The following is a 23407-nucleotide window of genomic DNA, read 5'->3' as shown; positions in this document are numbered from 1 at the left end:
CACACACAAAAAAAAATAAATAAAAAATAAATGTAATTAATCAAATACAAGAAACTATGATAGAGCAAGCAATAGCACTGTTCAAATTAGCGTGTCCATATATTGTATGAACTATATACTGTATTATAAAGCAAAATACATCTTTGAGTGTTTTTTACTCATTGCGGCTTTTACTCAGCAGCACCTCAATATCTTTCACCAAGTTCATGATACTGCAAGACATCTGTTATTTGCCATGGGAAAGGGAAGAAGATCAAAAATGAATATTTTAAAGAATACAATTTTTTTTTAAATTGCAGGTCAATTTATTTGATGGATGTGTATGCTGAAATATTGGCAAAAGCCTATGGTAAAATTAGGTCGCCCATTGAAAAAGCACATGGTGCACTTTACATGCACTTTACACAGGTGAGCACAAAGCCAATTTTTACATATATTACAAATGATTATTAAAATTATTCTTTTATATTGCTTGCTTGATCTATAGGCCACATGTATGTGAAACCTCAGGGCTCAAATATTCCACATGCTGCTATTTTGCAGTCCTGTTTGGGCCTTTCGTTGTAGGTAGGCACTGCTTCTAGTCTCTTTAGAACTGAAGTGCCTTCAATGAGTTGCCTGGGAGAGAGGGAGAAAGCTGTGATGGAGACATTTGTAAGAGTGTTAAATAGCAACAGTATTTACCTGTGTACACTCACACCTAAAGGATTATTAGGAACACCTGTTCAATTTCTCATTAATGCAATTATCTAATCAACCAATCACATGGCAGTTGCTTCAATGCATTTAGGGGTGTGGTCCTGGTCAAGACAATCTCCTGAACTCCAAACTGAATGTCAGAATGGGAAAGAAAGGTGATTTAAGCAATTGTGAGCGTGGCAGGTTTGTTGGTGCCAGACGGGCCGGTCTGAGTATTTCACAATCTGCTCAGATACTTGGATTTTCATGCACAACCATTTCTAGGGTTTACAAAGAATGTGTGAAAAGGGAAAAACATCCAGTATGTGGCAGTCCTGTGGGTGAAAATGCCTTGTTGATGCTAGAGGTCAGAGGATAATGGGCTGACTGATTCAAGCTGATAGAAGAGCAACTTTGACTGAAATAACCACTCATTACAACCGAGGTATGCAGCAAAGCATTTGTGAAGCCGCAACACGCACAACCTTGAGGCGGATAGGCTACAACAGCAGAAGACCCCACCGGGTACCACTCATCTCCACTACAAATAGGAAAAAGAGGCTAAAATTTGCACAAGCTCACCAAAATTGGACAGTTGAAGACTGGAAAAATGTTGCCTGGTCTGATGAGTCTAGATTTCTGTTGAGACATTCAGATGGTAGAGTCAGAATTGGGCGTAAAAAAAATTAGAACGTGGATCCATCATGCCTTGTTACCACTGTGCAGACTGGTGGTGGTGGTGTAATGGTGTGGGTGATGTTTTCTTGGCACACTTTAGGCCCCTTAGTGCCAATTGGGCATTGTTTAAATGCCAAGGCCTACCTGAGCATTGTTTCTGACCATGTCCATCCCTTTATGACCACCATGTAATCATTCTCTGATGGCTACTTCCAGCAGGATAATGCACCATGTCACAAAGCTCGAATCATTTCAAATTGGTTTCTTGAACATGATAATGAGTTCACTGTACTAAAATGGCCCCCACAGTCACCAGATCTCAACCCAATAGAGCATCTTTGGGATGTGGTGGAACAGGAGCTTTGTGCCCTGGATGTGCATCCCACAAATCTCCATCAACTGCAAGATGCTCTCCTATCAATATGGGCCAACATTTCTAAAGAATGCTTTCAGCACCTTGTTGAATCAATGCCACGTAGAATATAGGCAGTTCTGAAGGTGAAAGGGGTCAAGCACAGTATTAGTATGGTGTTCCTAATAATCCTATAGGTGAGTGTATAATGTCTGCATTAACAATGGAAAGCCAAGTATTCATAACTTTGTTCTTGTTGCACAAATATGCAATTTATTAGGGTCATTACCCAAAAGCCACATATTTGTAGTCCATCCAGGACGCTGGCTGTAGTGTGATGTAGAACTGAGAGCCATTGCTATGAGCGCCTTGGTTCGCCATTCCCAGGATGCCACGTTTGTTGTGGGTTATGACAAAACTCTCATCTAGAGAAGAGAACAGCCTTGTGCTTTTTATATGCACAAATCAATTATGTACAGTATATTACACATTTTAAGCAAGTATGATTGTGTTATGAATTACAGAATTTGTATGCCTCATAAATTTGTTAATAAGAATGCACCCTCAAATTTTGGACCATAGATAGACTCTCCCCCAGTGCCTTTCCTTTCAGGTGAAATATCTGTAATAGAATACATTTATATACAGTCACGACTGTACTGATAGTGTGTGTGTGTGTATGTGTGTATACACATGTGCAAAAAGTATGTATAATAAAATGTTTACATTTATGTATAAATGTATTAAATCATCATAAATGTGTAAATGTATTACTGCTTCTTACCTCCAGCCTGCAGCCAGCCATTTGGTACCACTCTGTGAAAAATTGAACCCTTGTAATTTAACTCAAGGTTACTCTTGGAAAAACCTGCCTCTCCGGTGCACAAGGACTTGAAGTTCCTGCAGGTCTTTGGACACACGTCTGAGAACAGCTGGCAGGTTACATTTGTAACACTTTCAGAGTAGAGAAGAATGACACGGAAATACATTTCCACTAAGACTAACTAAGCTAATAAAGAGGGAGAAGATTTCCTCACCTCAAACAACAACCTGCCAAATGCCTCTCCGCCGCTTTCAATATCCATATAAACAAAAATATGCTGTGAGAAAGAGAGGGCAATGTTGCACACCTTGGAGGTATTATGAGAAATGTTAAATGGTTGTAGTAGCATAACAATTTTCTTTTGTTGTTTAAAGTTGTCTCATTCCGTTGTTTGTTGTTTGTTGTTTGTTTACCCCTGTACTTCGCAGGTTGCTGGTGTAATACTCATCAGCCAGGGCCATATAAAGTGCCTGTGGTCGATGGAAAGAAAACTTCCACTCTTTCTCTGCCCAGCTGGACAGTTTCCTCTCATCACCGAGCAACTGACCATTTGTGAAGGACATTAGACAGCCGGTATATTGCCAAACCTCTCCTCTCAGCTCCTTGAAAAGTAAATATATTTGGGTTGCTGTTTAAAGGTTTTTAGAAAAAGCCTTTTATGCTCACCAAGGATGCATTTATTTTATAAAAAAAAAAAATGTGATGAAATGAATATATTTGAAAATGTAATTTATTTCTATGATGCAAAGCTAAATTTTCAGCATCATTACTCCAGTCTTGATCACGTCATATGATCCCTGAGAAATCCTTCTAATATGATGATCTGCTGCTCAAGAAACATAATATGATTATTATCAATGTTGAAAACAGTTGTGTAAAACATTTTTAGGTTTGACTGATGAATATTATTTTACATTTTATTAATATTTCACAATATGTTTGTATTTTTTAAATAAAATAAATGCAGCCTTGGCTAGCATACTTCTTCTAAAAACATTAAACATCTCAAAAACCTTTGAATGGCAGTGTATATTGAAAAGAAGTGAGCAATAATTGTAGCTTACCTTCTTTTTGTTTGCTAAATATTCATGCCAGTCACATTCAAGAAGCGGGCGAATTGTTGGATCATCAAATGACTCCGGGAATTTATTTTTCAAACCCTGTAAGTGCAGACGTTATAGCTTTTGTAAACAGGTGTGATGTCAGCATCGTTATTACAGTTAGCCACCCCAAAATGCAAAGTGGTCAACATCTAAAAACTTTACCTCCGCAATGCTTTTGGCTATTTGAAAATTATGTTTGTTTAACAGACCGACGATCTCTAAATGTACAGCGGATGCCATGTTGTGTAAAGTTAAGAGTCCCGTTGCCAGGGTAACCAGGATAACAGGGGAATGGCGCACAACGATGACGAACCGGTCCGTACGTCTCTTTTTTTAAACTTTTTGTGTGTGTGTGTGTGTGTGTGTGTGTGTGTGTGTGTGTGTGTGTGTGTGTGTGTGTGTGTGTTGTTGAGCCTTCCATGCCAGTATTTTTTATGTATTTTGACTGTCCTATGCCATTTTGTTGTATTCAGATTTTGTATAAAAAAACCAATATCGTTTGTTTTACTCATATATTTTTTAATTATCAATTGAAATGTTTGTAAAATAAACACACAAAAAAACACATCAAGCTCGGTTTCACAAACACGGCTTAAATAAAGCCAATATTTTCTTTAAGATATTACATGTTGCTTTTAAAACAGCTCAAACATACATTTTAATTGGAGACTAGCTCAAGCCTCGTCTGTGAAACGGGGGTATACGTTTAAAACAATAACAACAAAGAAATACTTAACAAAATCGATTAAAACATTTATTAGGCTCATACATTTAATTGTCATTTAAACAGAACAAAAAAGTACCAACACTGATCAAATACTGTGATGTGCTGACTCAAGTTTTTATTATTTGAAGTTGCTTCAGCTGCCCCCAAGCTGTATCAGACCTGAGGCTGTTTTGACGGACTTCTCATGGGCCAGAAACCTGTCCAGCTTCTGTGCAAAACCTGGGGGCAGGTTGTGAGGGGATCTGTATGTCTTCATGGTAGTGCCCAGGTATGAGATGAGCTCACAGCCTTCCTCAAACTTCTGAAGTTTCTTTTTGTATTTCTGTCGAATATAGTCCGGGTTTTTGGTGTTGAATGCTGTGAGAGTGGAGGGGTAGAAAGTTTAAAGTGTGGGAAGATACTTTGACTTTATTAGAAATTATCCTACAATGAATAAATTAATTTATTGCACAAATTATTAAAACATATTATCCAAACCCATATGAGAACCCAGCTATTCATAAGGAAACCAAAATAAGAAAATCAAGACCACCTTTCAGATAAAAGGCCAGGTACAATAAAGCAGATCTCTTCACACTGAGAAAGGGGAACTTCGGCTTGAGTTGACCAACAGCAGTCATTGCTTTGATTATGGGTACTGCCACACTCTAAAAAAAACCAAAAAACATACATGCATGCATACATTAAAACTGTGGTTAACTTTTTTTTTTCCATGTGTTAAAAACAGTTTAGTGATGGTTACACAGACCATTTAGGTACACAAAAGTGAGTGTCAGTGTTTTCTTACTTGTTCCAAATAGCCCATGATCGGTAAAGAGGTCAATAAGACCGGATCTTCCAACGGAGGTAGTTTATGCGGAAGTTTCTGGTCCCAGTAAATATCAGGTGACCTGAGGACAGTTCTGTAGTGAATCATCTGTGCTTCATGTTACTGTATTACAAATAGCATGTTGCTATGGTTATTATTAACATTATCTTGAATGAAGATAATATATGTATAAATGCCGGATATGTAAATTAATAATTATTAATGTATATGGTTTTTTTTATTTGATAAAAAATACAGTATGAACAGTAATAATAATAAATTGTTTTCTATATTAATATTTTACAATGTAATTTAAACCTGTGATCATTTTTCTAGGATTCTGTGATGAATAGAAAGGTCAAAAGAACAGCATTTACTTGAAATAGAATATTTTTGAAACAATGTAAAAGTCTTTACTGTCACTTTTGATCAATTTAATGCAGAATTAATTTCTTTTAAAAATATCTAATCCAGCCAAATCACTACTCACTGGAGAAATTTCTCTTGTTTCTTCTCACTCTCAAATATATAGATCCTATTTCGATACTCAACAGCATACTCCATGTTCCCACGCACCAATGCCTCATACCTACAGATGAAGAGAAAAACATGGTAGAACTGCACTGTGTATCCTTTCCATAGTGCTGAATGCTTTTAAATGACAACGTGTCTTTTACTTGGACTAAAGTGTGTGAAAAAGCTTATTAATGATGAAGTGTGTAGTATTTTCTCTAATAAGTGTTATAGAATTTCTTGGCTGTACCTCTGTTGACCATCTAGATAAGTGACGGGGCAGAAACCCTTCATCTCCACCTGTTGAGGGAACCTGCTCTTCACCTGGCCTGCATTGAGCTTATGAGGCAGGAGTGAAGGAGGAGGTAATGGGTAAGGGCAACCTGGAACCACAAACTGATCCGGGGAATCTAAAAACCTCTTTTTAAGAAACATATAAAGAGAGGTAGTGTTAAACCAAATTTTCTGTAAACATGCTGTTGGAACATCTGACACGTTACCTCTAGAAGCTCTCTGCTGGCCATTTTGTAGAAGTGGCCCTTAAACTCTGCAGCCAATTCAAGTGAGGTATTATGTGAACAGTCCACCAGATGGCGCCGGAGAGCTAAGCTAACTGGGCAGTATTGCCCAAACTCTCCCAGCCGAGACTTCAGCTCTCTTGGGGTAATGCACAGTCTGTTTAAACAGGCTGCCTGGCCTGTGAGGATGACAGAAAGCTGTCAAAAAACTATGCATATTGATGTTATCGATGCAAATTTAATGCTTGATACATGGATGCATATTACTAGTGCTTCTTGTTTGTCAACTGTTTATTATTTGCATGCTCTCACCTTTCTGAATTCTTTCCAGGTAAGCATAAATGTGTCTTATGCTTATGCGAACTTCATCTAAAACTCGCTCCCATACCCACCACTTGCTCTTGTGAGCATCAATGGGAGTCCAGTTGTGATACTGATGGTGGACGTGTTGCCTAAGGGCTTCAACCTCCCGTCGGAAGCAAGAGTTGCGAATGTTTAGTGCCTGGGGGCTGTCATTCATTGGGTAAGGCCTGTTGGAGAGAGTTGCCATAATCTTATGAATATTTGCATTTAATATTTGTATTATGCCAGTCCATAATATCCCCCAACATTTAACAGTGTGAACATTAAAATAAAAAATCGACTTAATTCAAGCAATACTTAGCTTTTATTCCCATTATTTTTAATGTCTTTAAAAACTTTATTCTCATAACATTAACTTCATTTTCATAACATTGTCATTTTTTTCTGACTTTATTCTTATAAAAAAAAGGTCTATTATAACATTATTCTCAAAATATTATGACTTTACTCTTAAAATTATATGAGTATAGTCTTAAATCTAAAAAAAAAGTTTTATTTTAAGTTGGCATTAAAATGGCGTAATTTTTTGAATTTTCCTTAAAGCTGCAGTCTTTTTATGTTATGGTCTGCAACTTTAATTGAAAGCTAAAATAAAACTAAATACACTTTATTGCCAAAAGTATTGGGACACCCATCCAAATCAAATAAATTCAGGTGTTCTAGGGCTCCACTTCCAAGGTTCCACATTCAGATGGACAATTCTGAATTTGGCAGTTGCTAGGAGAATGGTACTTGCCTGAATGCATTGTACCATGTGTAAAGTTTGGTGGAGGGGCGATTACAGTGTGGGGTTGTTTTTCAGGGGTCGGGCTTGGCCCCTTCCTGTTCCAACATGACTGCGCACCAATGTATAAAGCAAAGTCCATAAAGACATGGATGAGCGAGTTTGGTGTGGAGGAACTTGACTGAACTGCAGTCCTGACCCGATAGAACACTTTTGAGATGAATTAGAGCAGAGACTGCGAGTCAGGCCTTTTCATCCAAAATCATTGCCTGACCTCACAAATGCGCTTCTAGAACAATAGTAAAAAATTCCCATAAACACACTCCTAAACCTTGTGGAAAGTCTTCTCAGAAGAGTTGAAGCTGTTATAGCTGTAAAGGGTGGACCAACTCCATATTAAACCTTATAGAATTGGATGTCGTTAGTGTGCATGTTCATGTAATGTGATTAAGTTCATGTGCATATAAAGACAGGCGTCCCAAATGTTTTGGCAATATAGTGTATAAATATTAGATGAAGCAACTAAATCTTAAAACAAACAACAACAAAAAAAAAATAGAAAAAATAAAAAATAAAATAAGTTTAATTATACAATTACTATAACTGAAATAAATATAAAGTAAAGCTAAATTAGAAATATTAAAAAACAAAAACTAATAAAAATGGTAAAAGCAATGGTAAACAAAATTACTCAAATTTAGGTTTACATTTTTAAAGTTAACGTAAACTGAACATATAAAAATAAAAGCCAATTCAAAATATTATTAAATACAATAAAGGTATATAAACAATACTAAAATGACTGGAGATTTTTGAGATGCGAGTGTTTGTGCTGTTCTGACTTGTTGTTTTTCCCCTTGTCTTTCAGGCCTCTCCTCAGCACTTCCGCCATGTCCAGTTGCAGTTCAATCACTAGCATAGGAGTAATGCTGCAGGATTCCAGTAATTCAGCCTGATGCTTGGTCACAGGGAAGCCATCCAAAACAAACCTGAGGATCAAACATATACATAGATTTAAAGTCTTCTGTCTTTTAGGTTATTTTTTCTTGCAGAAGTACATTTTTCTTTGATTGGAAAAAATGTGCTCCTCACCCACGAGTGCTGCAGACCAGGCTCATTACTGCCACCTCCAAGCACTGGATGGCCAGTTCATCAGGAACGGTCAGGCCCTGGTTCAAATGCTTCTGCACCTGATAAGCCAAATCAGTTTTGGACTGGTTGTTGAGCACCATACGTATTGCATCCCCAATTGAAAGCCGAGCGAGACCATACTCCTGTGCAAACACCCGGGCCACTGAATGCACACACACACACAGTTAAAAGCTACTTTTTATGAAATCTATAAAACTATTGCTTTTAAGTTATTCTGGTCTGATTTTACAGATCTTAGAATGCAGGATTAGGACATAGGAAATTTAAAGTAGCTTTTTTAAATGTACCTTAGAAAAAAAACATTACTGATGTTCATCTTGACACACAACAATAGCACTGGCATAGCCTATTTTAAGACATGTCAATGCAAATTACTTAGATTTTATGCAACCAAATTAAATTGGTTAATAAATAAATTCAAATTAGCTCAAACATGCATTTTATTCTGGGACTAGGCTTAAGTCTCATCTGCGAAACTGTGAGTGACTTGTATTTTATTTCCAGAAATCTGACCTGTGGTTTTGCCTGCTTTGGGTGGGCCAATGATAGCCAGTTTGATTGGAAGGGAAGGGTTGGGCTTTGGTTGACGGAGATATTTGATTGGGTTGAGGATAAAGGTGTTGCGTGTCTCCCTGGAGGCAAAGAAGTATATGAACTGATGCAGAAGGACAGGGAATGTGGCGTTGAAAGGGCCTTGTGGAGGCTGGATCAAATCTCCTTCTGCGTACTACAAAACACAATAGCAAACAGACTTTGTTGCCTCTATTTTTATGCTCTATTTTAGGCTTATATTATGTAATTCATTTTCAAAATTTTGAATTATCTGCTTTTACCTTAACAGGATCCCAGCACCCGAAGGCACTGGGATATTTAAAGGAGCAGTACAGGAGTCTTCTGGCGTGACTGTGGCTGATTGGCTGACACGTCTGAAAGAGTGATTCTCTGTTTACCACCAGAGGTTTGATTCCCTGTAGGAGCTGATACCTCACGATCCGAGGCAAACTGCCTGCGCTTATAACCAGACGGGGGATTTGGTTCTCTGTTAGGAAGTTCTATGAAAAAAACAATGTATTATCTGAAGAATTTCTAGAATTTAACAAAAGCTATAATGTCTTCCTAATATGAGCAGTCAATAATGAATTTGAAGTTGTTTATAATACAAGCTTTTAGCTTCTCCTTACCGTCATACTGGTGAGGTTGTTGTCATCCTTCTCAAACCTCTGAGTGATCTCCGTCTCCAGCCTTTCTTCTGCACTAGTTTCTGTTTCTTCATCCTCTGCCTCCTCTTCCTCTACAGGAGGAAACTCCTCCAGCAGTATTTCCTCCATTTCCTCCAATTCCTGCTCTTCGTTTATTGCCTCTGCTTCTTCTTCCACCTCTTCGTCATCCTCATCCTCCTAAAGAGCAACAGATTTTCTGTCATAATCTTTCACTCACCAGTGCATAAAGACATGACGACAGTTGACATCAATGACCTGTTCTTCGAGGGAGGGCTTCACAGTGAGTGGGTTTGGTTTTTGGGTTGCACGTTCAGCCATAAGCTCAGCTCTTCTCTGGGTGATGGCCCGCTCCTACAGTTTGACACAGACCAATGCATATTTACTCCAGAAAATGTGTATCACCTGCTTTACAGTAAATTCCTGCTGTTCATTTTGCTCATTTGGATTTTACATCCCTTTTATCCCAAGGGCTGTTTTCGCTTAAACACTCACCCTAAGTTCGCTCCGCAGCTTAATGACTAGACGCTTTTGCTCTTGCCTGCGCTCTTCTCTCTCTCTCCAACGCGCGAGCCGCGAAGGCAGGAAACGCCGCATTACCTCAGACACCTCTACAGACATCACTGCCACCACATCTGGAAACAAGTGATGCTCCACCATGAAGGACACCTCCTCTTGGTTTTCGGGAAATCCCTCCAAAATAAACCCTGTGGATCTGAGAGAAAAGTTATGTGTACTGACCCTCCTACATTCAAACACATAAGCTTATTTTCCCCTTGGAATATAGCATATGTATGTACTTTTTACTTTACGGCTTTTATATGCATTGAGATTGACTGATACTGCCTTTTAATGACAGATGAGATATTATACAGGTGTTGTAAGTTTTAATATGTATATATTATTGCTTTTTGACACAACAATACATGATGATGATGATGATGATGATGATAACAATAAAAAACATGCATTATGATTATTTTACTAATAATAATATTTATTTCTAATAATAAATGATTATATTACTATTATTGTTATTTGTGCCTTTTTTATGCAAAGTTTTGTGATCTAAATGGTCTCAAATCAGTGTTGTTATTGTAAAAAAAAATCAAATAAAATATAAATATTAGATTAAAAATCTAAGGCAACCAACTGAAATATAATAATATATTTTTATTATAATATAATATTTAAATTTATATATATATATATATATATATATATATATATATATATATATATATATATATATATATTATAATTTTGTTTTTTTGCAAAGATCCCTTTAGGGGCTCCGTAATATACAAATATTTAACAAATAAAAAAAATATATACATTTTAATTTAATTCAAAATATGAACAAATACTAAAATAGTAAATAAATAATATTAAAATAGCACCGTCTCAAATCAGTTTTTGTTATTTAAGTTATTTATTATTAATTTTAAGTTACTTAAGTTCACAAAAAGTAATTAAAAAGAATATAAAGATTTTAAAGTATGATAACCGTTTTTAAAGTTTGAGTTTCGCTAAAACTGTCAAGGAATCCATCTCTAGCTGTTATTGCTTTTTTGTCCTATTTGGAGCTAAAAACTTTAACTGCCATTGCATGAAAGAGGTTAGCTTCTCTTTTTTGTGTGCAGGTTTGAATAAATAATAACAACATTTTAATCTTGCGGTGGACTATTTGTAGACTGGGTAAATCCAGCCTGATCTGCCAGCAATTTTATTTCGCCCGGCAACCTGTACAATAATTTCTAATGCTTCTGTTACACTTTTGCAGGAACCAATCACAGACTGGCTTATCCAACTGGCGTGCCAAATTGGCGGGTTTAACACAACGACGGATAGAGAAATGATGGGTCGTTGCCCATTGATCATGCCTCTTGTGGTCTGATTGGTTGAAGGAATATCCAATTGCGTACAGAGTCATTTGAATTATGCTCGTTGATCACGCCTCTTGTGCAGAAGAAAATACAGAGCAGACTCCCCAGTCCAATGTTCTGTCTTAAATTGAGCTTGGTCTGGTGATAGCCAGACAAGACTATTTGATGATTTAAAGTTTAAGCTATATCTGCAAGTGTTTTATTGTTGTTGTTGTTTTATGAGGTAGCTTGTGTGGATTAGTGAGTGTTTGAGAATGAACATTTACTTGTAGGGCTCCTGGTCCCACCACTGCAATAAAACCATTTCCAGTATCTCTGGAGGGAGAGGATCACCATCCTGCAGGTATGCCTTTATGGCCTCCTCATCATCAGTCAATGCTGGTTCTTCCTACAAATGGCAATGCAAAAAAAAATTACTATATGTGATAAACTATGCAAATAAAAATAAAAATTTCAAACATCTTGCCTTTACAGCCCTCTTACATTTGTGTCAGGATTAGAAGATGCAGTATCCTCATGACTGGTCTTGTCTTCCTGGTCTGGAGGGGATTCTGCGTTCTGACCCTGGGCCTGAGCCTGAGCCTCCAGCAGGCCCTGCAGCTCTTCCGGAGGTTCCTCAGGGGGTTCAGAATCATCTGCATATGACACATGTTTCTGTGTCTTCCGTAGGATCAGCTCCTGTAGCCGCTCTCTGAACTGGATGTGGAAAACTCCCAGCTGCTCTGCAAGCCACTTCCCATGGGTGGTCTTTCCAGAGCCCCTCACTCCTAGCATGAAGACACGCAGCGCAGGTGGCTGGTTGCATACAAGCAGAGCTTTGAGTTATGTATTATTTGCCATGAATTGTACATGTTTGTGATTTTCAATTTTTTTCACAGATGCAGAAGACGTTCAAAAGTACAAAACAAGGTCAGAGGTTTGTTGTCACATTCACAACATGTGTGTTTTTATCATTTATACTGATGTATGTGTGATGCATTTATACTGTACAAAAGGCCTCAATAAGGTCTGTTGACCGAAATGTTGCATGATCATTTTAATGGGACCCTAAAAAAATGTAGCTTATCATTTATCCTGAGAAAATACAAAAATACCTTTAATGGTTGGGTGTTAGATATGTAGATTTCAGGGTTATGTAGGAACTTTTCTTGTGCCTCTGTGCTGGAGAAATAATAGACTTTGTCTCTGTACTTGGCAGCATATTCGTCCAGACACGGCTGTAGCGTACCGCTCTCCTTCAGCACCACTGGACAAAAATGCTTGGTGTCTCCCAGCTTCCTCTTAGAGCTCACATCCTCCTGAGACCATCATAAACAAAAGAATGGCATAATATTGTAAGAATCTTACATCTGTCTGCTCTATTTTTAAAATTGGTGGTCAAAGTGAGGGTTTCCCTTGTCTAAGCCTCAGATGTCACGGCCACGGACCGTTGGCTAAACGTCTGATGCAGATGGCACACTTATCTGGAAACACTTCAGGAGTTTCAAAGTCGTCATCTGATTGGTTGAATTTTACAGGATTTCCGTGAGAAGAGCATTCTTTAATGGACCGTCTAGAAACAAATGCAGTGACACCAAGCTCCCTCGTGGAAGAAGAGCGCTGTCGTGTTTACAACTGTGACAACGATCACCTATCGGCTAAAAGCTGGATTTTCAAACGTATAAGTACACGGCTTCATTGTTATTCATTCAAGTCATGTTCTTGAATGAATAATAATCTGTTATTGCAGGGATATCGACTTTACATTGTCATGGCCCTAAACACAACAGAACAAATTGAACTGTGATTGGTTGCTTTGCATGTCAGTCAAAAGTCTTTTGGGCGGTCCTCCACTAAAGAAAGCTGCAATAGAGTCCAGATGTGAGTCTAGTGGCCTGTCTCAATCAGCTCCCTTGTACATATATATATATATATATATATATATATATATATATATATATATATATATATATATATATATATATATATATATATATATATATATATATATATATATATATATATATATATATATAATTTTTTTATATATATTTTTTTAATTAATTTAATTTTTTTTAATTATTTTTTTTATATATTATTTTAATTTAGTTAAATTTTTACTTTTCATTAATTCACAAACCCTAGTTTGGGAAACCATAGAGTGCTCCCTAGTACAGTATCAGCTCCCTAGTACAGAATCAGCTCCCTAGTACAGTAGTCAGGGCACTGAACTAGGGAGCTGATTGAGACGCGTACCCAATGTCAGAGACGCTGAGAATTCAAAATCTTAGGGGGTACTTCAAGTACATATTTTAGGCCAATAGGGATTTGGCGGAAAGTTATCTAAGAATGACAAAGAGTGCTTACGGTTTCCACTTGAGCTTGGTTTAGCACGACAAGATTACAAAACGTTTTTGGGCCGGAATTCCGTGCTGAGCCATGCTGGTATAATCTGTGTAATGACATCACCACTCAGGATTGGTCAACTTTACCTGTTTCACTGCAGCTGGCGACTGGCGTAAAGTAATCAACCCAAAATTATATTCACAAACCATTTTACCACTGTATTATGATGTATTTCTAAGTGTAAAAGGATATTCAATGATTAAAAAAAATTAACATTTTCCAGACCAGAAATGTGTATTCAATTTTGATTTGACAGTGCGTTCCGTGCTAGATTAATGATGAGTATAACCTCTGATTCTTGTTCCTCCTCCTCTTCATTATCATCATCTTGTTTCTCAACCTGTGCCAGTGCATGTATAGCCTCATCCTCCTCCTCCAGGTCTGCACTAGATACCATCCAAGCTGTGTACTTAAATGGCTCTAAGAGAGAAATTTAGAAAGGGATAAGTGAAAGACAGAACAGTGAATGAGAGGGTGTGACTGCTAATTTAGAGAGCATGAAACAGACAGACAGTCTACTCCACGTACTCTCCATATGGTCAATCATCTCTTGGAGGATGTCCTGAGGTGTTTTGTTGGTGATGTTCAGTATTGCATAGCTGCAGGTGATGGTCTGCTCCATGCTTTCCCAATCTGCAACAAACTGCTTCAGCTGCACACTAAAGGCATCCATCTCTGGGCCGTCAGGATAACCTTTTTCCCACGTTGGAAGCACCACCTCTGTACACCAAGACATGCAGATGTGCAAAAATATATACCTTCCAAAACAAGTCGAGAAGTTGAAGGAAAAATACACAGATATATAATAAGACTACAAACCTTCATCATTAAATATTTTGCCTTCATCCTCAGACTTATCAGAACTCTCTGTAAATACATATAAATGATTTATCAAAACCTATTTTAACACATTCATACCTTAAGACCTAAGACAACTGGCAAAACTGTAAGGCTGAGCAGAGTTTGAGATACTGTATGTAAATGCACAGCAACATGTTAATGAGTTAAAGAGTACTACCTGACTCTTCAATCAATGTCTCTAGTTTGGGCTGGGTGTCAACTGGCTGTGAATCTTTGTTTGAGGCTTCAATCGGTTTCCTGCAAAAAAAAAAAAAAGCATGAAAACAATATTGAAAATCAAATCACACCTCCGTTTTGAAATACAAAAACTACCACTTTCCAACATGAAACCATAAAAATCAAGATGTTAAACTTTTTTCTCCTCTGGTTTTTAAGATCCCTTTTAGATGGAACTGGATCTAAACATCGATTCGCTTTAGAAGGCCTTCATTAACCCCCCGGAGCTGTGTGGAGTAGTTATATGATGGATAGATGCACTTTTATGGAGTTAAAAAAGAGAATTATATATAATACTGCCATTATATGGCTTGGAAGAGCCTTTTTTAAATTTATTATGTAACTCTGATTTTATTAATCTGAAAGAAGAATGTCATATACACTTAGGATGGCTTGAGGTAAACCATGGGCTAATTTTTATTTTTGGATGAACTAACCCTTTAAGCAGCATATTTCAAAATGCTATTTAAGCACTAAATCAATGATTTCTGAAGGATCCATTTATTTATTTTTTCTAACTTTTACTGAAATTATACTGATACTATAATTAATTTAAAACAAAATACAATCATCTTCTCCAGTGAATCCCCACTTTATATTTTCTGAAACTGGGCCCTTATATGTGTTCCACTTACAGTGTCTTATGCAGTTTCCCTTCTTTCTTTAGGCGAGCCAACATAGCTCGATCCACCTGTCCTTTATTCTGTTCATACATCCTGGTAAGTACAGTCCTTCCTTTAATAAAAAAAACATCAAAGTGATCATCACAATTAAGTGGACTTCATTGCCTAAGCAGGCATAGACTGAATTATTTAATGTCAAAATCAGGACTAAGAAATTATAAAGTATACATGCAAATACATGTCTTTCGTTCACCCTCTCCATCATTGTCTCTATTTGATATCAAAATCACAGCTAAGAAATTATGAAGAATACATGGAAATACGTGTCTTTCTCTCACCCTCTCCATCATTGTCTTGCAGACAGAATAGGACTTCGGGTGTTATAGCAGCATGTAGTTCCTCAATGGTGATCAGCTGTGAATTACTGCTGGGAATGTTGTCCAGTATCCATCCCCTTTTATATTCATCAACACCTTCAGCCTCAATCTGACAACCCACAGGCACTCTTAGAAACACAAATAATGTTGTTCTGTTTAAGTATGAGAGCTGATGGAGGCAGCACAGCAGTCTACCTCTCTTATGTGCTTCTCTAGGGCCTCCAAATAAAGCTCCCGTGAAGCTGTGAATGGAGACTCTGCTGCTTCCTTCATAGCTTCCTCCACAAGAGCTTGAACATCTGGATGATCTTCTGTCACTTCTATTGCTGTAAAAATAACATATTAGTATTCATTATATACTACTGAAGGGTGCGGATTCTGAAATCCACTGTCACTTCTCTCTCTCTCTCTATATATATATATATATATATATATATATATATATATATATATATATATATATATATATATATATATATATATATATATATATATATATATATATATATATATATATATATATATATATATATATATATATTATAATGATTTGTAATGATTCTTTCCAGTTATGATATTACTAAAGATAACCTGATTGTTTGTTTTCTTCATGTATGTTTTCTAAAGTTTGTCTTTGGGAAAAATGTTGTGTGATTTTGGACGTATCACACACCCCTAACATGCCAGGAGTGCAGTAACAGTTTTACTCGTTTAGCCCGGCTTCCAGAGATGAAATATGGATTGGTCTTTCATTTCATATTATATTTTATATTTTCTTTTCCTGGAACACTAAATAGTTATTATGAATACTGCCTGTACCTCTGAGAGAAAGCACATGCTATTAGTATGTTTTGGGAAATTTTCTGGTCAGAACTGGAGCTCAACCAACTCCAACCTTGGAGAGACTGTGAATCTGTGTATGTGCACAGCATTCTGTGTTACAGATCAGTACTGAAGGTGTACGACTGGTGACAGGATGTTGTTCTGGACAAGCTGGTGCCTGCTCCAGACCTGGAAGGTCACTACGTGTCTAATTCCGGGGTGAAAGTGTCAACAAGTGATCTATGGACACTTGCATCTGATTAACTGACAATGTGTAGAAGTATATTATGACTGTCTATTTTATCTTAGCCAATCAGAATCATTCAACTTGCAGTAATCATGTGGCTAAACCTTGAAAACAGTATAACTGTTGAGAAATTGTATGTACGAAAGTCTGGTAGAGAGGGAACTCCTTGTGAGACTTGAAGCTGGCTTCTAAAACATTTATTTCTGTTAGTTGGCAACTTTTTTTCAAATCTAAGTTTTTAATCAAATATTTATGTTTTATTTGACTTTAGCTTTATTTCAATGAATAAAAACAACTTTTAGATTTTAGATTTATGTACCAGTTCAGTGTAGTAAGGTGCATTTCATAGTATTTATATTTAGTATTTATAAAATGTTAGTACACCCAAAAAAGAAAATTCTGTCTTTATTCACTCACCCTCATGTCGTTTCAAACCCGTAAGTCTTTCGTTCATCTTCGGAACACAAATCCAAATGAAATCTGAGAGCTTTCTGTCCCTTCAACCGTTTATTAAAGAGATCGTAAAACTAATCCATATGATTTAAGTGTTTACATTTTTTTGAAGAGACAAAATCCCTTTATATGATGAACAGATTTAATTTAGGCTTTTATTCACATATTAATAAATGCACACATCAGTTGTTCGCTTGACAACAAAGGAGGTTCATTCTTGTGTGTAATGTTTGAGCTTCCACAAGAACCATTAAGGTTTGTTTTTGCATGTCAAGCAGGTTTTCGAGCTTCTGTTTATGTTTGCTGATCAATGTTTATATGTGAATAAAAGCCTAAAAGCAACCTGTTTATCATATAAAGCGATCGAGTGTCTTCAGAGTTTAGATTTCGTTTTTTTTAATTAAACGGTTTAATTCATGTGGATTAATTTTATAATAGTTTTTATTTTATTTTTAATACACGACGATGGTAGTTGTAGAGACTGACGATGGAGGGACAGAAATCTCAGATTTCATTAAAAATAATGAACGAAAGTCTCAGAAGTTTTGGAATGACATGAAGGTGAGTAAATGATGACAGAAATTTCATATTTGGGTGATCTAACCCTTTAAAACTCTCAGTAACCACTGAATTAATATTTAACTTATTTAACTTTGTATTATTTTCATTTATGTAATGTGTGCATATAAACATGATGTGAATGATAACAGTTAAACAAATGTTAAAGCACAGAATATACATTATTATCAGTGAAACTGAGGGGGGAGTAAAGTCCATGTTTGTGCATTGACCTCACCTAAATAAGTTTCATCAGACGCACCCTCAATGGTTGTCACCTTACCTACAAAAATGGAGAAAAAACATCTCAAATGCGTCCCAAAATGTTTTAAAAGTTCCCAACTCAATCATCTTATCATTCTATCATGGAGCTTGCTTTTTGGTAGGTTTACCAAGTTGGCATCCTCATAATAGTTCTAACCTGATGCATGTGTAGCCTCAAGCTGCATCTTGGCTCTGACCTTCTCCATGCCTGCGAGGGTTGTGTCGTGACGCACTTTGTCTAACATGTCTTGTGTAAACATACAAAGTGTATGCTCCATCAACGCCACAACATCTACCACTACAGCCCCATAATACTCAGCTAGCAGTGCACACATTGTGCTCTTTCCTGAGCATCGTGGGCCAATCACGGACACCCTGCAAGGCAAGTGGGGCATAGGTGGCAGCAGGTAGCATCGAGGGTTTCCCGTGAACTTCTGCAGAGCATCTTGAGATGACAGGACGTAGATCCTATCCATAAAGCTGATGGAGAGAAATTATGAAATGATAAATGGCCCCTCACTTTGTAGTTTTAGCTATAATACATTTGTTGTCACTAACCCAACGGCAAACTCTGGACTGCCCTTGACCATCCTGCCCTCTTTAAGTGCCACCGGACAGTTGAAGGACCATCGACTCCTTCGCCACGGAAAGCCAGGAGCAACGTTCCTACGGGAAGACAGAGTCCGAAACAGCTCGTCCTACAAAAACAGACATGGTGAAGAGGCAATATAAAATGAAAGTCACTTTAGAGAGGTGTGTATTTTTAGTATCTGACCATGTCCATCTGATCAGCAAGCTCTGGGTCCTCTTTTGGCATCAAACGCACAGGCACAGCTGGACACCTCACAGCCATGATCTCCAAACGAGACATTACAGACTGTTCACAGGGAATTGGAGAGTTCAGTATCATTACATTATTTATCATGTTATTTGAATGCTTTAGTGATTTCAAGACAGTATTGATTCTTCAGCCCATTCACACCAAGAACTATAACTAACTATAACTATATTAGCATCCATACCAAGCTATTATAACGATCTGTCTGTGTTGTAATGTCTTTGCATTATATGTTTTTTAAAGAAGGATGAATTCTGATTGGCTGATTGGTCAATGTTTTTTATCATTCATTCAGCTGGAAAAAAAAAATAATTCAACGATATTGTTGCCCTATATTATTATAATTATAGTTGTGGTGTGGACGTAACTATTCTGATATAATTAAAGCGATTATTAAAACTTTATAGTTATAAATATTGTTATTGTCCTTGGTCCATAACAGCTTGACTGAGGTCACCTACCTCAAAGAGCTCCTCTGGATCCTTGTTTCCATCCAGCTCAAATAAATAGGGCGGATTATGGTCTGCCATGTAATCCTAGACATCAAACATAAGTATAACTGCTCTTTGTTTCAATAATAGTGTGTATGCAGGTGCAAAAGGTGCCATTACCTCTAGAGGCCTGAGGATAGTGTCCTTATAGTGCATGATCCTGCTCTTGGAGTTCTCTGGGTAATTCTCACTCACTCTTACTAGTTGTGTGATCATGTCTTTCTGTAGCTCTATCTCTTCCATCTTAAACACAGATTTGTAACTGCATTTAGTCATTTGTGCACAGACTTTCAAAATTTGGCAATTCTGAATTCATCCATTTTGCAACAACATGCTGTAATACAATTTAAACAGCACTTTGGTAAAGTGTCTAGCAAATAAATAATGGCAATAATATACTGAACTCAATTTCCACCTTTTTTTTCAGTGGTTCTCAATCAGGGGGCTGTACCAAACTTTAAATAGGGTTGCTGGATAACTTAAAATTATTTAAATTAGATTAAATAATATTTAAATCTATTTATTTCATTATTTATGATTATGTAGTAAAGTAACTCCTATAAATGCTAAAAATGAAAGGAAAATGTAATGGAAAATGACATTTCTTTTTCTTGTCTTTTTTATCCACCCCCACTCCAGTGACCCCATCCTCAAAAACTGTAGTTTTTATTGCAGACTGTACCGTCTTTAAACTTCTGGAATCACAACATTAATTGTGGTTGGTTATTTTAATGGACATACCAGTTTTTGTTAATAAAAAACTCTGAAAACAAGCTGAAATACTGGAATAAATATTGTACTCTAAGTGAGGGGTCTTCAAGTTAAACAGGCAGAGAACAGGCAGCTCTAAAGGTGCATCCCAGTTTCCATACTTATGCACTATTCAAAGAATATTCTATTCACTATTCTATTAAATATTTTTAGAATTGTATTGTATAGCAGTGTGCTCACCCTGAAAATTCTAAAATGATAAAGTGCCTTTCAAATACTCGGCTGCACTTAAATAACCAAACAAAAAAGCAAAAGGAATGTTGGTGGTGCATGACTTCATGCATTTAATATGCAACTGCCATGGCTTTCCTTGTGTAGACTCAATCAGACCCCAAAGTTGAATGACAAAATAACCATATCAAATTCATACACTGGATGGGATAGTTCACCCAAAAATGAAAATTACCCCACCCTCAAGCCATCCTAGGTGTATATTACATTCTTCTTTCAGACAAAAACAATCGGAGTTATATAAAAAAAAAAGTCCTGTCTTTTCCAAACTTTATAATGGCAGCCTAAAATTTGAAGGCCAAAAAAGTGAACCCATCCATTATAAAAGTAATCCATATGGCTCAGGGAGGTTAATAAAGGCCTTTTTAATGGTTAATGGAAGAGCCAGGATATTTTAATATAACTCTGATCATATACGTCTGAAAGAAGAATGTCATATACACCTAGGATGGCTTGAGGGTGAGTAAATCATGGGGTAATTTTCATTTTTGGGTGTACTATCCCTTTAAGTATTACCTCTTCCTCCAGATCCTCTGTTTCTTCCTCTTCCTCATCTTCTATGCTGCTGGTTTTTATGACTGGCTCTTTCTTCTCAGGGTCCCACTTCTCCCTCTGGAAGACACGGCCTGTCTCCGGATGTTGACGCTGATCTGATAGCCTGTGGATCAGGTCTCTGTCTGCACACTGCACACATACATTAAATGTCAATCACTTCACATTTATGTATTAGATACAGAAGTGAATATAACTGCACAATGTCGACATTGCAAAAACATGGTAGAACAACACAACAAATACAATATAATTCTATAGTATGGTTATGTATGAAATAATGTAAATAGTGTATATCTTAAAATCAGAGGAGTATAGTATTAAGATTATGAAAAACCTTAATGTTGATGATGAAGTCTGGTGGCATTCTGAGGCTTTTAATCAGGTCTATTTGCTCCTGTATCTTCAGGTAATCCTCTGACATTGATGGCAAACAGGCCAGGACATAACCTGCTCAACCATCATTCAAACAAGTCATTTCAAATATATATGAAAAGATTTTATTAAATTATTTATTGAATTATGTTAGTTTAGTTGTGTCATATCCATACCGTAATGTTCTACATCAGGTGACTTGAGCCGGTCCACAATTAACTGGGCCATCATCTCTTCTGGAACAGCTTTCCCTTCAGCCAGAATCTTAAAGAGCTGAAACAAAAATATTTTTGACACAGCTAGAATTGTTTGCAAGGGAATCAGTTATTACTATAAATAAATAAATAAATAAATAAATAAATAAATAAATAAATAAATAAATAAATAATAAACAACAATGACACACACCTGTATACCTTGTTGAGTCTCATCATCAATGTGGCTGTTGAGAAGATCTGTATCTAAAAGGGTGAAGAAAAACAAATATTCAGAAAGTTCATATGTATAGTAATAGCAGAGTGGTATCAAATGAGGCACTTGATCATTTAAAGTTACCATCAATGAGGAGACAATTCCAAGTCTTGGCTAATTTTCTGGCTAGAGTAGATTTGCCAACACCCTTAAATCACACAATGTAACACAATACATTTTAATTAAATGCTGAGAAATATGTACTTTCATGTTTGAGTAATAAATACATGTTGGAAACTCACTGGTTTTCCAATGATGATAAAACATGTTGGCTTGGAGAGCAGAATCTCTCTCTCTGCTTCATCCTCGTTGAGTTGATCCACTAAGCTGTACGCAGAGGTGGATGACATGGTATGTTACTGTAAAGCAGAAATACAGAACTATGAATTTATTCCAGTTAGGTCAAAGTCAAGTTTAGCATCAAAGCGTCGTTAATTTTCGTCTGACGTTAAGATTTTATAGTGTTTTGAGTATCGCACGATGAATCAAGTAACGTTTAAACAATTTAAATTCGAGCTTATGCAAGCCTACATGCTTTGATACGTTAAAATAAATACCACAATTCTCTTTGTTTAATGATTTTACTCACATTATAATAGGGATTGCAGCAACAGAACGTAACCTCCATCTCTGTCCGCACTTTATTATGTGTTGAACGGTGTCATGACAACCAGGTCACAACAGAATCAAGATTTCAAGAGATTGTTATTTTGTTGACGCGGACTTACCAAGAAATCATGTAAAAATTCCCCAAAAATGATAAGATGACACTGATACATCTTTTAAAAATACCTTTTAACAAGAAATGTGCCAGTAGCGTTTTCATATTTGCTTAAATCATAGAGGCTTAAATGTGGACCGATGTGGACACATTCAATGGGACCAACAGATGTCAGTGTTGAGCTTTCGCGGCTGAATGGGATTTTTTTAATTTCTCTATTTAAAACTGCAAGTTAAAGTATACGCACACATGCGCGCGCAAATTAGCTGGAATTACACTCTAAATCACCTAGATAGAGAGATATTTTATTCATAATTTAAGTGGGATTTAAGATTCTAAAAAAGTAAACAAACCAAGTAGCCTAAATCATCCCCAGTAAACAAATCACTGTAAAACAGATTTTAGAAGCAGTAGAAAATAAAGATTCTGATTTTTAAGGTCAGTTCTCGCTGTATTATGGCAGTTCTCTCTGGTGTAATCCATATAAATTAATTAAGCAAGCTAAACCCTGGGGACACAGACACAACTGCTTCCTCATTCCTCACATTAAAAGACTGTGGCCGAGTGTTCCCAGACAAGTTTTATCTACTTTATCTATCACATTCAGTC

At 36.7% G+C, this 23407-nt stretch overlaps 2 protein-coding genes across 2 annotated transcripts; both read right to left on the bottom strand.

Annotated features, from left to right (window-relative positions):
- Positions 1-284: 284 nt before the first annotated feature.
- Positions 285-3913, bottom strand: ppil6 (peptidylprolyl isomerase (cyclophilin)-like 6). Its single transcript, XM_067417692.1, has 8 exons — positions 3797-3913; positions 3596-3691; positions 2945-3133; positions 2746-2808; positions 2493-2640; positions 2271-2330; positions 1998-2133; positions 285-618 (listed from the first exon to the last, which is right to left on the bottom strand). Exons 1-8 carry the CDS (start codon positions 3872-3874, stop codon positions 507-509), a joined length of 882 nt encoding a protein of 293 aa, XP_067273793.1. The 5' UTR covers positions 3875-3913; the 3' UTR covers positions 285-506.
- A 461-nt stretch (positions 3914-4374) lies between these two features.
- Positions 4375-22779, bottom strand: ak9 (adenylate kinase 9). The gene is made up of 37 exons (XM_067417682.1): positions 22667-22779; positions 22320-22436; positions 22162-22225; positions 22015-22067; positions 21783-21879; positions 21569-21681; positions 21196-21363; positions 19798-19920; positions 19648-19722; positions 19124-19225; positions 18907-19046; positions 18506-18828; positions 18323-18367; positions 16200-16330; positions 15966-16113; positions 15640-15739; positions 14946-15025; positions 14747-14794; positions 14456-14647; positions 14217-14347; positions 12637-12840; positions 12026-12337; positions 11809-11930; positions 10152-10371; positions 9915-10010; positions 9621-9836; positions 9273-9491; positions 8953-9166; positions 8380-8581; positions 8130-8276; positions 6513-6730; positions 6183-6379; positions 5933-6102; positions 5660-5758; positions 5149-5251; positions 4894-5008; positions 4375-4718 (listed from the first exon to the last, which is right to left on the bottom strand). The coding sequence occupies exons 2-37, from the start codon at positions 22425-22427 to the stop codon at positions 4495-4497; spliced, it is 5319 nt and encodes a 1772-aa protein (XP_067273783.1). The 5' UTR covers positions 22428-22436; positions 22667-22779; the 3' UTR covers positions 4375-4494.
- Positions 22780-23407: the final 628 nt, after the last annotated feature.

The sequence above is a fragment of the Pseudorasbora parva genome, chromosome 15, assembly GCF_024679245.1.
Source record: "Pseudorasbora parva isolate DD20220531a chromosome 15, ASM2467924v1, whole genome shotgun sequence".
NCBI lineage: Eukaryota > Metazoa > Chordata > Actinopteri > Cypriniformes > Gobionidae > Pseudorasbora > Pseudorasbora parva.
The sequence above is the reverse complement of the archived record's forward strand: the minus strand, read 5'-3'. Positions and strand labels throughout refer to the sequence as shown.